General features: G+C 36.0%; 1 protein-coding gene across 2 annotated transcripts in view; it reads right to left on the bottom strand.

Moving 5' to 3' along the window:
* The window catches only part of LOC311282561 (DELTA-sagatoxin-Srs1a-like), a 40,310-nt gene that overhangs the window by 2,303 nt on the left and 23,791 nt on the right, over positions 1–14,216 (bottom strand). For both annotated transcript variants that reach the window (XM_084396378.1, XM_084396377.1), the window contains exon 2: positions 3,386–3,529. In XM_084396378.1, coding sequence (XP_084252504.1) covers positions 3,386–3,501 — 116 coding nt within the window. In that variant the 5' untranslated portion in view covers positions 3,502–3,529. The remainder of the gene's footprint in view (positions 1–3,385; positions 3,530–14,216) is intronic.

Below are 14,216 nucleotides of genomic sequence, written 5' to 3'. Positions count from 1 at the left end.
CTTACAAATAAGTCAGATAGAATAAATGCGTATTTGGCGTGCTGTCCGAGGAGAGGGCTCCGGGCTCGGTATTCGGCCCGAACCCAGAGTACTCCCCCCGTATTCCTGGCTGTGAAAGAACAAGCCAAGAGTGAGGAGTCGGGGTGGTGGAGGGATGCTGAAAACTGTCAAGGAAGTTAGATGAGTTGACAGAGTGAATATATATGCTTCCTCTCATGCTGATAGGGTAGACATGGTAATTGTTTGATGAGTTGATTGATTACTTGATTATTTGAACGTGCTCCTCCCGAACTTTGTTAATAAAACATCATTTGATCACTTGGTTTAAAAAACACATATCAGTGACATGATGGGTTTCAACTTAATTCAGTCATTCATTTTGGGTAACTGCAAAACTACACAACTGACAGATGACTTTGAGCACACCACGGTGTGTGTGTTGTGTGTGTGTAACCATAGCGACAAAACGACCAACTTTCGGATCCCGCACTTAAGCCTATAATTTTGTTTATAAAAATGTAATTAAGTTTTTAAAAGTTGCAGAATGGCTTCATTTGGAGACTCCGAAATCAGCAGAGATAGGCAGGCATTTGCTTAGATGAATTTGTGTCTTTGATATCTGTGTGTGTGTGTGTGTGTGTGTGTGTGTGTTGGTGTTAGACTAAATAAATGGTCTTTTAAATATCATCTGCATATCTCCGTTGTGTTGACTAAACATTAGGCCTAATCCAAGTTTATAATTGTGTATCTTTAATTTGATGTTATACGTTTTCATCTACACATTATTATTTCTCATTCTTTAGACAGTTGTTGGAGGAGCAAGATGGTGTTGGAGGTGTTTGATGTTTTGTCAGATGAACCAGTCAGTACCAGTCATGTCAGTCCTCAACAGTACACTAAAGTTAAGAGAGTCTCAATCCTCTAATAGTGCAGTAACAGCCGTCATGCAATTGCTACACATAGTTGATCTCACCCAGTCTGCAAATTTACAGTGAGCTCGCAGTCACACACATGACATGGTCTGTCTCTGTTTTGTTCTGCCTGTGTAGTTGAAGTAATACCGTCTAATATGTATTGAATGTAAACTGCGGCTGAACCCTATGCTGCTGTTCTTGAATTCATACAAGTTATTGCTTAGCTTCAACACTAGTCTGTTTTTTTCCCCTCCGGTCTCGACTTGGTCTTGTCTTGGTCTTGATACCCCCTGGTCTTGGTAATGTCTTGGTCTCGGTTTAGGCGGTCTTGACTACAAGTCTAGCACACACACACACACACACACACACACACACACACACACACACACACACACACACACACACACACACACACACATATTCTTACAGGGTTCCCGCGGGGTCTTAAAAAGTCTTTAAATTTAAGGCCTTAAAACGTCTTAAAAACAGCCAGATTTTCATCCGCGGTCTTAAATTTCATTTAGTCAGGTCTTAAAAAAGATTTTACCCTTGTTCATTTCCAGAAACTCTGGCCGCATGAAGTTATTACAAAGTAGCAAAAAAGTATCGAAGTAGCTCGCCAAGAGGCAGTTCACATATCGCGTCTTTTTCGCGCTCAAGTTCATTCAAATGTAGGCTTGCGGTAAGCGACGCACTCGTTTTTTTCAGGCGCCGCAACATGAAAAAAGACATGAAGGATGCGGGTGCACCCACACACTACGGGTGTTTTTCTCTTCTCCGTAAATAAATCTTGTAACAGAGCTACAGCAAGCGTTTTTCGGCGGTGGAAATCCATTAGCCACTAAAACTTTTTTGTCATTGTGGAGTTGCATAGCAACGACAGACGCCACGGGAAAATCGGACCGAATTTTACTATTAATAATAAAAGATAAGCTAAAGTGTATTGTAAATGTCACTAAATCTTTTTTTTATAAAAAGAATGAGTCAAAAAAGATCAATAAAAGTCTGAAATATGTGAGGTTTATCTTTTTATAAAAACCTTTTTTGTCAACTTTATTTGAACTTGTACATGTTAGTAACATGTTGCAAGACACTTTTAAAATCTGGCTATCATTTTTAATGGTATTATTTTAATGTTTATGTAAGTGCGTATTGATGATAATTTTATTTGTTATTTGCTGTTTTTCAATATAAAACTTGGTGAATTGATTTCATTGTGTAGTATTAGTACTTTTTGAACAGGATTCTGTGAAAACAGTTATCATTTTTGGCACTATAATAATTAAATGAAATGTTCATGCCATTTCATCTCTAGTTATGATCAACTATGATCAACTAATTATGTGTTTTTACAGTAGGCCTATAATATGCAAAGTACAATTTTCTATAAAAAAAATTATATCTGATTCTGTTCTTTTCTCTGACGCGTTGTTGGGTCTGGAAGGTTACTAATGTGATTGCTTGATCTGTAAATTAAGTTAATGCTTTTTCAATTACTGAATTCATTGAAAAAAAATGAATAATCATAATTTGATTATTTTTTGGCAATGCGTCGTGTAGGTCTTAAATTTCAATCTTTATGGTATTAAAATATCATAAAAAGGTCTTAAATTTGACTAACTGAAACCTGCAGGAACCCTGCTCTTATTGCTACAGAACATGCATGTTTAAAGGGATAGTTCACTCAAAAAATTAAATACTGCCATCATATACTCACCCTAATGGTGTCCCAAACATGTGTGACTTCATTTGAACACAAATGAAAAAAATAAAAATTGTCCTTAAAATTAAAGTTTATGGGGTCCAAAACTCATTGTGTGGACAAACAAGTTTTCAAAATGTCATCTTTTGAGTTTCACAAAAGAAAAAGTCATACAGGTTTGGAATGACATTAGAAAACTGAACTCTCCCTTTAAATGCATTTCACACTCCTTTCCTTGAATGCCTATACATGTTAAAGGAGAACTCCGGTCAATTTAAAAAAAAATGTTTTGTACATTTGGAGTGCTGTCAGTACAGAGAAAAACAACAAAAATCAGTGTTGCCTACACCGTGTTATCCTCTTTTTAAAATTTGCACCCTGTTGACTTCAATGGGGCAAGTTTTAAACCTGCTTTTAGCCTCTTAACATCCTTGATGTGTCATTACTGCAGCATCTACTGCAGTCAGATTGACCCGCGTTCACTCCGAAGGAATCACTCACATGACCTGTGCACTTGTAATGACACATCAAGGATGTTAAGAGGCTAAAAGCAGGTTTAAAACTTGCCCCATTGAAGTCAACAGGGTGCAAATTTTAAAGAGGATAACACGGTGTAGGCAACACCGATTTTTGTTGTTGTTCTCTGTACTGACAGCACTCCAAATTTACAAAAAAATTTTAAAATTGACCGGAGTTCTCCTTTAAGAGACAAAGTTTTAGTTTTGAATGCTTGGTTAAACATTAGATTTGCTTCTGGTTGTAGTCTCACTTTGGGTTGATGAGGCAGTAGTTGTTTGTCAGGTTGGTGATCTCTATGGTGGCGTGTCTACTGCTCACGTTGGCAGCAGCAGCAGCAGCAGCAGCAGCAACAGCAGTCTCAGTCATGATGGTGGACGATAGATCTGATTGACGGCTGAAACGGAGAGAAGTAGGGAGGAGAGGGATGGTGTGAGGAAAAGTAAAAAGTCTGCACCTCAGTAAAAAGAAGTGGAAATTCAGTTTTGTTTACACTATAGGGCTGCAGTGAAAATAACTTTTCTATTGTTTTTCTATGATATAAAGTTTGCGGTCATAAGTTAATTGTCCTCTATTTGAACTACTGTGCTGAATTAATGTGTTGAACTAAATAATTTATTCTTGAAAAACACCCTGTTCTTGTGTGTATGTGCAAGCACTACATAAAAAGTTGAAGCATTAGGTTAAAGTTCACATAGCTCTACTCAAGTTCACTTCTGCCCCTCTTTCATTACTATTCTCAATATTAACTAGCGAATAAACAGGGTCACAGTGATTACACACAGAGACCTCTGCCTCAAACACCACTCTGCCTGTAGGAAGCAAAGTGTGTATAATAGTATCCTTAACTGAATAAACTGTCTTGCCATATTATAATTTTAATATGGAAATAAAATGATATATTAGCATTTAGTTTTGATTATTAAGTTATGATTATTAAGCATATTTTGTCTCCATGAGACTGAAGGCTTACCTCTGTTATAACTTCAACTCTTCATAAAAGGTTGAATAATTATCACAAAGGGAATTGACTATTTCCTTTTCCTCTTTGTCAAACATCTACACAAAACAGCATGATTGTAAAGACATCAAAGACCCCAAACAGCATTGTTTTGAAAATATAAAGGCAACTTAGACCATTGTAAAGCACACGCAAACATAACATACATCTGCTGACTCTTTGTATTTAACTCAAACAAAATAGTCCAAATAAAGAAAGTTCAAGAGTAGTAAGTCCATGCAAGCAAAATATAAATAACAAAAATAAAACTCAACAGTCCTGACTCAGTCCTTTTCTGCTTTGAGGTATGTAGGCAGTTTAAAGTCCTGATGAAAAACAATGTCCCCAAAAAGAGAAAAAATATAAATCCACCGGTTCAAGGCCCCACAAAAACAGGATATCGTCCAGCTGGAAAAAGTCCCCAAAGTATAGTCCACCAGGTATATCCCAGACCAGAGCGTGCACATATGAAATGGCTCAAACGTATTTTTGGAACAATTACTCAGAGCTAGGTTAGCCAAAAAACCATGCCACCTCACCAAACACATCTCTCAAAATGGCCACACCCCTTTTCCTTCTTCTTCTTCTTCTTCTTCTTCTGATTCTGATTCTTGGCAGATGACTATTTTGTAGTATACCGCCCCTGTACAGGAGTGTGTAATACCATGAACGTCATAGAATCTAGGCTTCTATTAATTAAAAAAAAAGGAGGCCAATTATACCCTTTTCATTAAACCAGTATTATTAAGATATATAAATAAAGCTTTAAGTCTCTCCCTTGTCATGCCATTTTCTTCCAGAATTTCACGAATAGAGTTCTCCCCTTCCATTTGCTGCCAGATTATTCTATTATCATTATACTTCATTATACTATAAGTAAAAAGTACATGATTAACATCTTCTCTGTCTTGGCACACTATGCATAAACCATTACCCTTTCCTACTATATGTAAAGTGGAGTTTAGTCCTGTATGTCCTAGTCTAAGTCTGGTATAGACCACTTCTTCCCTTCTGTTTAGATTCAGTGAAGTAACCCTTTTCCCTGTCACATTCTTCTGAGATTTATGGTAGTGTCTTGCATTAAATTCTGCCTCCCATTCCCTTTGCCATTTTTGTACAATTACTGATTTAATTATAGATTTGATTTCACACTTACCCATTGGCACATTAATTCCTATATATTTGTTTTCCAACATCTTTTTTGCAATATTATCCGCCTCCTCATTACCTTTAACCCTCTGAGGTCGACAAACGCGCGGGCAAGTTTTGCTGGATTTTCTTCACATTGTAGCACTATAAACTTAAATTACTCCGTCATTTATGGTCATACAGAAAAAAGAAATATAAAAAAGAATCTGTGATATTTCTTCTTTTGTATGTGTCCACTTACAATCAAATCAAAACATTGTGCTTTTGTAAAATAAAGAAAATAAACAGGGTGTGCGTTCTGCCTCTCCGTCGCGGTGAACTTTTTTTTTGAGCACGTCTATAAACTGAAACAAAACTCAGCGAATACTTGTCACACATTTATGAGCCATACACCTTTATAAACATTTAAGTGTGTACTTTTAAATGATCGGATTCAAACTGAAAACAAATATTCTCTGTTTAAGTAATTTGTATAAAACCAACAAGATGTCCAGCTTCTCAAACGCTTCCTAATTAGTTTTAATTTGACCACGCCCACTCGCGCAAAAGAGATTCACATGCAAATCTCCACATGGAACGCGAACGCGCACGTTACCTCAACAACAAAACACCAAAACACTTCACAAGTCTCTGCTTTTCGTCGAGATTGAAAGACGCGCCGTGAGCTTACATTGGATTTAGGCTACCTCAGAAGAAGAAGAACGCGATTTGAAGACAAGAAAGATAAGGTAAGAAATTCTTACATTTTCGTTTGTTATTGTTGCATAAATTTCACATTGCAGTTGAACTGTTGCTAGATATATGGTGAATATTATAATATTTAGACCCGTGTTTACTGTTACTCTGTTTGTGGATATCTGCTCAAACGTAGATATGTATATGGTAACCATAATGTTTTATATTTGAGCGCGATCGCGTTTGAATGTATCATATTTTGGAAAAGTAAAACGCCCCAAACGGCTTCATGTTTTTACTATTATCTCATTTCATATCATCATAACGAATGGAAACATTTGAAGTAACATGATAATCAATATATTTTTCTCTAGCTTGGTTGTTACTGAAATCTTTTGGAAGATTTATATAGGCTGCTATATTGTTATTATTTTATGCAGCACTGCGTATAGCCTATGCCTACAAGGCACAACAAACCTGGTGTTCATTATATAATACATTGTTGGAAACATTTGTGTGTGTTTGTGTATTCTGTGAATTTTAAAAAGCAATTTTAACCAGAAAAATCTAAAATGTAGCCTATTCCCAAAATCGTGCAGGCCTTTCTCTTGATATCAGTATGTTCACTTTTTTTTTTTTCAGGGCCCAGATGCCACTGAGTCCTGCTGACTTCAACATTCACAGTACATGTCTCTGTACATGAACATGGTAAAGTAAAAATCAAACACCTTGGAAATGAAAGGTATGTACAATGTTTTTAGGAATGGCAGAAAGGTCTCTGTCTTTGGATCATTGTTTTGAATGAGTGCTTTTTTGTCATTTGTTGTGTATCTTTGGATTATGTTGTGTTGTAAATAAATCCAAACAATCTAAAAGCCATTCTTTTTTAAATCTCCTCATTCTTTGTGCAAGGTTGCTCAGAATGATAGGGCCTGATAACTCCTAATAGGGCCGTTAGGGAGGGTCTTTGTCTTTCTCAGGTGTGAAAAGCGTTACATATTAATGAGGTGATCCGCCCCTCCCGCATAAAGCTTTATCACACAAAACACGTCGTAAAAAATTTAAATCAATATATTGTCTTATCTGAATGAGCAGTCAGGGTGATTTTCACATAGTTTTGCAGCAAATATTCTAGGCTACGTCATACAATTTTCAAAAGTCTTGTGAAGAAATAATCAGTATGGGTTTCATGACCTTATTTCAGTGAGAATTTTTTTTGTATTTTCACAAACCACGCATAAATGTCATTATCTCAAAACTACAAACTTTTACATACATGCTGCTGATATATTATTGTAGCAGAGTTTTTGCTGAATACAGTGTAATCAGACTTTAGCCATGAAAATGTCACAAGTAACAGAAATAAGCACAAATGTCAGAGCATGTCAGAACACCTCCAGGGCCCAGAAAACAGCTCAGACCCCAGAGGGTTAATGACAATATGAGCTGGAACCCAACAAAACTGAATACTGATCCCTAGGTTCTTGAGTTGTAGTAGCAAATATTTAATTTCAATGATCAAATCTTCTCTTGAAGAGTGACCTGTATCTAGACTATGTAAAGCTGCCATGAAGTCTGTACATATTACATTTCTCAATGTCTTAACCTCTTCAATCCACCTAAGGGCTGTTATTAACCCAGTAATTTCAATAGAATATACAGATAGAAAATTATTTAGTCTATACCCCTCTTTTTTGTTAAATTCTGGGATATATATCCCAATACCACAATGCCCATTTTTTTGGATCTTTTGATCCATCAGTATATATTTGAACATATCCATTGAATGATGTTTTTAAATATCCCTGGCAATATGCTGCAAAACTTTTTTCATTTGGATACTCATTCTTTTCTTTCAGTAATTCACTGTTAACCTCAGGTGATGGAAGAAACCATGGGGGAACCGCACTTAAAACAGTGAAGGACTAAATTTAAATTCTTTAACTCTATATTGTTCTGCTATACTGTTAATGTTCCAGCCAAACCCTTTTGATTCTGTGTGATACTCCCAGCAATCAATAACCCCCTGAGGTCGGCTGTCGCGCCGGCGCGATAGGCTCGTTTTTTTCCGTATGAGTGCAAAAAAATAAATAAAAAAAAAATATTAATTTTTATCTTATATGCTTGTGTTATACATCAATCGATCCTGTTTAGTGTGTATTTTTTTGTGTATGCTCATAATAAAAACAAAGTGTTGTGCTTTTCGCCAAATAAAGAAAAATAAACATGATGCGAGTTCTGCCTACTCTCCGTCAGTGAAGTCAATTCTGAAACGCGTCCGAAAATGAACTGTAACTCAGCGAATACTCAGTCAAACAGGCATACAGTCACACAGGCATGAAGCTTGAATTCTCTTCTTTTAAATGAAGTATTTTTTATAAAAAACAAATATTCACAGTTTATGTAATATGTATGCAAAGAGAGAGATGTCAGTCGTTCTCATCTCAGCTAATTAAGTTTTAATGTGCTCCGCCCACGGAGAGCGCGCGCTATTCAAACGCAAATGTGAGGCGATCCAAACAAACCTGTGAAACGCCCACATCAGCTGGATAACACACACCGCGAGTTCACTTTCAGACTTATGTACTTTACGATGCTGTGAGGAATACTACTATCTTGATAATAATCCTGCAAAAATTTACCTCAGAAGTTCTGGAAGTATCATTTCGAGGAGCAAATGGATCCCGCTGAGGAATTAGGTCAGTTCTGTTTGCTTTGTTCTAATCTGAATGAACGAACGCACAGATGCGTGCTGTTGTGGAGCTACTACAGCTGGCAAAAATACGGTTTAAATATTGATCGCGTTTCTGTGTATGAATAAATGAACGAAGAACGCACAGATGAGTGCTGTTGTGGAGCTACTACAGCTGGCAAAAATACTGTTTAAATAATATGAATCGCGTTTGAATGAATGAACGCACAGATGCGCGCTGTTGTGGAGCTACTACAGCTGGCAAAAATACTGTTTTAATATGAATCGTGAATACAAAGAAAGATTACACTGGAAATATTATTACAATTTTAAATGTAGTTGTAATTGTATAACCTTAATAAATATATATATAAATATATATATATACCGTAAAACTTCAAATAATAGCCCGGGCTTTTATTTTCCCAAATCGCCGAACTGCACCGGCTTGTATTTGAGACAGGCGTCTATAAGAGACAGGCCTTTAATTCAGTGTTGATGTTGTTCATTGAGTGTAGCATATCCATAGAATTTAGGCTGACAGACAGAAAGCATGACAGTAAGAGTTTACCACATTATATTACGTTTTATTTATAATTCGAATGTGTTTAACAAATCAGTTATGTAAGAATTACATTATATTGCGTCGTGTCACGTCTAGGACAACTCGAGGTAACGTTATTACACACCGGTCGCGCACTTGCTCGGTTTATGGCCAGCAATATTTTTATGTTTAAGGACATTATAGAGTTAATATAATGTCTGTACTGTACTATGTTATGATTGTACTGTACAATTAAATACAATCGTTGCTAAGTCTGCAGTCTGAACACTTTACCTCAGAGCGTCCGTTAACTGAATAAATAGTAGGGATGCACCGAATGTTCGGCAACCGAAATTATTCGGCCGAAAATAGTCAAAAAAAGCACTTTCGGTGTTCGGCCGAATAAGTAAAAAGGCCGAATAAATTTTGCCGAACAATGAAGTTTTTAATGACGTGATCAAATATTAACCCGCGTAGAGTGAGAGGCACGCGCTTTTTATGCAGCAAACATGTTAGCAGTGTGGAAGCACTTTAAAGTGTCAGAGAAAGAGGCAAAAACGGCCGTTTGCAGACACTGTTCTGCTGAATTGTCCAGAGGGGTGCATCTGCAAAAACGTAGCCTACAGTACTTCAAGTTTAATTTATCACTTAATCAAGACACCCCTAACATCATGCATCACATGATTAAAATGTTAACGCAGCGGAACGGGACACTGCAGTTCGCAAAAAGTTCATAATTTGCATGTTCAATAATGACTTGTCGGTTAAACATTTAATTTGCGTGCTGATGCGCGTTTCTCAGTGCGTACGTTAAATTATGTGAAGCTCACATGGCCTGTCTACCAGTGCCTGGATACTGGACTAAGTTATCTTTCGAGTCTTATTGTGCTAATACTGTCAAATACACAAGGTTTACATAAACAAAGTCGGTTATGTCTAAAGTGAAAGCAAACTTGAGAAAATTGAGAGAAAATCATGGAGAAAATCTGCTTGTCAAATGCGTGTATATTAGAGGAGTCGCGCGCAGAATAGAAAACACGCTGCCGCTTGTCCTTAAAGGAATAGTTCACCCAAAAATAAAAATTATCTCATTATTTACGCACTCTGATGTTGTTCCCAACCGGCATTAATTTCCTTCTAATATTTTTCTAATATTAATATTTTGAAGAATGTGGCTCAGTAACTATTATTTTCAACAGAAGAAAGAAACTTATTTGAGTTTGAGTAAATTATGACAATTTAAATTTATAGAACTATCCCTTTAATGTTAATAAAACAACAAAATGCAAAGAGAAAATCACTCACTGCTCTTGACTGATAGCTTTAATAGTAGCTGTAATAAGTATCATAAAATATTTTTTTATTTTACTAATTTATTTATTTTAAGTTATATTGTGCTTTGTTTGTATAATATCTGCTGGAATGTTAAAAAAAATGTTCAGTGTTAAATAAATATTTTGAAATAGTATTTTTGATATTTGATTTATTTCTCTGAAAAGCAACACAAAATATTAAAAATATTGTCAAAATAAATGGAAAAAGATGCGAAACACTGCGTTCGGTATTCGGCCTTCGGCCAAGCATTTCATTATTATTCGGCTTCGGCTTCGGCCAAGAATTTCATTTCGGTGCATCCCTAATAAATAGATAATATCATAATACCTCGAGTTGTCATTGACGCAGCGTGGCGCTTCTCGTCTTGTGTGCGAGATTATTGGCAGCATAAAAAAAACATTCATTTCTATCATCTTCACCGCGATACACCTCAACTACAAGTTCATTGGCGAATTCCTCCTCGGAGCTCCCGTCCACTTCTCCCTCTCCGCCTTGCTTGCACTACAGCTCCCGCCCAGATGCGCACGGCTCTCTTGCGTGCGCAATCCGCACCATAGAACTGGTTTAAAAAGATGATCTGACAGGTTTTAGAAGATTAAATACAAACCGAAACAAAATAACAGACCAGGCCTCTATTTGAGACCGGCGTTTATTTACCCAAACCTGTCGTCACACCGGGCGTTTAAAAGAGACAGGCGTCTATTTGGGACTCGGCTATTATTTGAAGTTTTACGGTATATATATATATATATATATATATATATATATATATATATATATATATATATATATATATATATATATATATATATATATATATATATATATATGTAAGGATAGATGTAAACAAAATCTTAAAAGGTCATTATAAGCCTTCTCTTTAAATAATTTTATTATGCTTTATTAGTGACACATTTGGGAAGAGAATATATTCCAAATCTGAAAATACAGTATGAGAACAATTAACTGCACAATTACTAGAAATGTTTACCTTGGATATTGTACAATTTGCAAGCAAAATTTGTGGAAAAAAACAACAAGCCAGTTATATATTGTCCTTGCATTCTTGTGGCTCATTCACACACCTGAATGAAAGGCTCATTACGTATGCAGCCTCATTATGCGGGCCCCATTGACTCCGCAGGTGTGAATCACGCCCACCCGCATATGGCCTTTCCAAACAAAAAGTGTTTTACAAGATTTAAATCAATGTATTGTGTGATGTGAATGATTAGGCAGGATGATTTTCACATAATTTTGAAGAAAAAATTCTAGGCAACGTCATCCATTAGTCAAAAGTCTTATTTACATATATTTAGAATGTGTTTTATGGCCTTATTTCAGAAACTTTAGTTTTTTGTTTTTGAAAAAAACATGCATAAACATTATTCTATCAAAAATACAAACATGTACATGCAAGTTGTTCACATATTATGGTAGCCCTGTTTGTGCTAAATAGAGTGAATTTACACCTTTGCCATTAATATGTTTATAAGCAACTGAAAAAAGCACAAATGTCAGGGCATGTCAGAACATCTCAAGGACCCCAAAAACCCCTCAGACCCCAGAGGGTTAAGAACAGAAATTGCTGGATTATTGATACTTCCCATCAGCCTAACCCAATATGTTAGAGACAACTTAATATATCTTAGACTAAGTGGATATTCTTCAGATTCTACTAATAACGCACTTGTGGGGGTTGTTTTAATAGCTCCTAAAGCAATTCTTATAGCTTTGAATTGAACCCTCTCAAGTTTCCTTAAAGCAGTTTTACATGCTGAGCTATAAACTACACATCCATAGTCTATGGAAGATCTTATTAAGGCTGTATAAATGTGCATCAAAGACTTTTTATCTGCTCCCCAACACTGTCCAGTGATCATCCTCATTAGATTTAGAACTTTTTTACATTTTGTTTCAACATGCTCTATATGATGTCTCCATGTAAGCCTTTCATCCAACCACATACCCAAATATTACAATTTCTTCTCTCTTTCAATTGATTGATTATATAATTGAACTTTATAATTTTCTGGGATCTTCTTTTCTGGTAAAAAACATAACCTTTGTTTTCGAAATGGAGAATTTAAATCCCCTATCAATACCCCATTGTTCTAACACTTGTATGTCCTTTTGAATAGCTGTGGTTATTTATTCAATGTTGCGTCCCCTTTTCCATATGACAGCATCATCTGCATACAACAATCCTTCATTTCTTTCCCCATTTTTTTCAAATATATCATTTACCATAACATTAAATAATATGGGACTAATAACACTCCCTTGGGGAATTCCACTTTCAACCATAAACTCTTCACTTATTCCATTACCAACTCTGACTCTTATTGTACATTGTGATAGAAAATCTAGTATATAATTATACATTCTCCCACTGATTCCCATTTTATCTAATTTAATTAATAGACCCTCTCTCCACATAGTGTCATAAGCTTTTTCAATATCTAAAAACACTGCCACCATGACCTCTTTCATAACTATTGTCTTCTCGATTTCATTGCTGAGATTTACTAAGGCATCAGTAGTTGATTTACTTTTCCTAAACACTGTTTGATATGGTTTAAATGGACTTTTATATTCCAGAAAATAATTTAACCGTGCCACTACTATCTTTTCCATTAATTTACCTAAATGTGATGATAAAGCAATGGGTCTATAATTCTCTGGATTACTAGAATCCTTTCCTGGTTTGGGAAATGGAAGGATGGTTGCACTTTTCCAAACTTTTGGTAATTTCCCCTCTTCCCCTTTTCCTTTATCCCTCAGCTCAGCTTAAAGGTATAGCGGAGGATTTTCTTTTTCCGGGTGGATCATCAAGACTATTGGTCCTCCTAATTGTCAATCATTCTGGTGATATGTTTACATAAGGCCGTCGTACGTGCTCGTCCTTTCTGCGCATGCACACTTTCAGGTGTATTATGTGTGGTGAGCTGTCTATGGGTGAGCTACGGTTTCAGCCATTCATTGAAGCTTGCCGTTTTCACCGGGTTTTTTCAAAATGTCTGTGGGTCGCAAGAGAAAAAGTGTCTACGAATTGTATGACAAGAAGAGAAAGGCCTCTGAAGAAAGAAACAGGACCTGAGTGTTTTTGGGAGAATATTTCACATGTTGGTGTGCGCTAAAAGCACAGGTTGGGCTTCCCACTGATGCCTCAGTCGCGAAGTTTCTACTCGACAGGTAAAGTTTGGCATGCTATTTGGAGAAATCCATTTAAAATCACTGCTAGTAAAAGTTAATGTAAGCTATGATTAGCGATCTTGCAACTTGTAAACAGAGCGTGCACGAGGAGAGCTAGGTTGTGCACGCTCTCTCGTGTTGTGACAGTATTAGATATCATTGACTTCCATAGTATATTTTTTTCCTACTATGGAAGTCAATGGTATCTAAAACTGTCTGGTTACTCACATTCTTCTAAATATCTTCCTTTCTGTTCAGCAGAAGAAAGAAATTCATACGGGTTTGAAACAACATCAGGGTGAGTATATGATGACAGAATTTTCCTTTTTCGGTGGAGAATGCCTTTAATAGAAATTAAAAAAATGAAGGCAACTGTTTGCACAGATTTTTTTTATTATTTTAACAATTGTCTATTCAGATTTGATTAAGTCTAAATCGTTCAGTATATTGTGCTTCTTTTAATGTTTCCTATTAGAAATTGATCTCCCTAGCAA

The sequence above is a fragment of the Rutilus rutilus genome (assembly GCF_951802725.1).
Source record: "Rutilus rutilus genome assembly, chromosome: 23".
Taxonomy (NCBI): Eukaryota; Metazoa; Chordata; class Actinopteri; order Cypriniformes; family Leuciscidae; genus Rutilus; species Rutilus rutilus.
The sequence above is the reverse complement of the archived record's forward strand: the minus strand, read 5'-3'. Positions and strand labels throughout refer to the sequence as shown.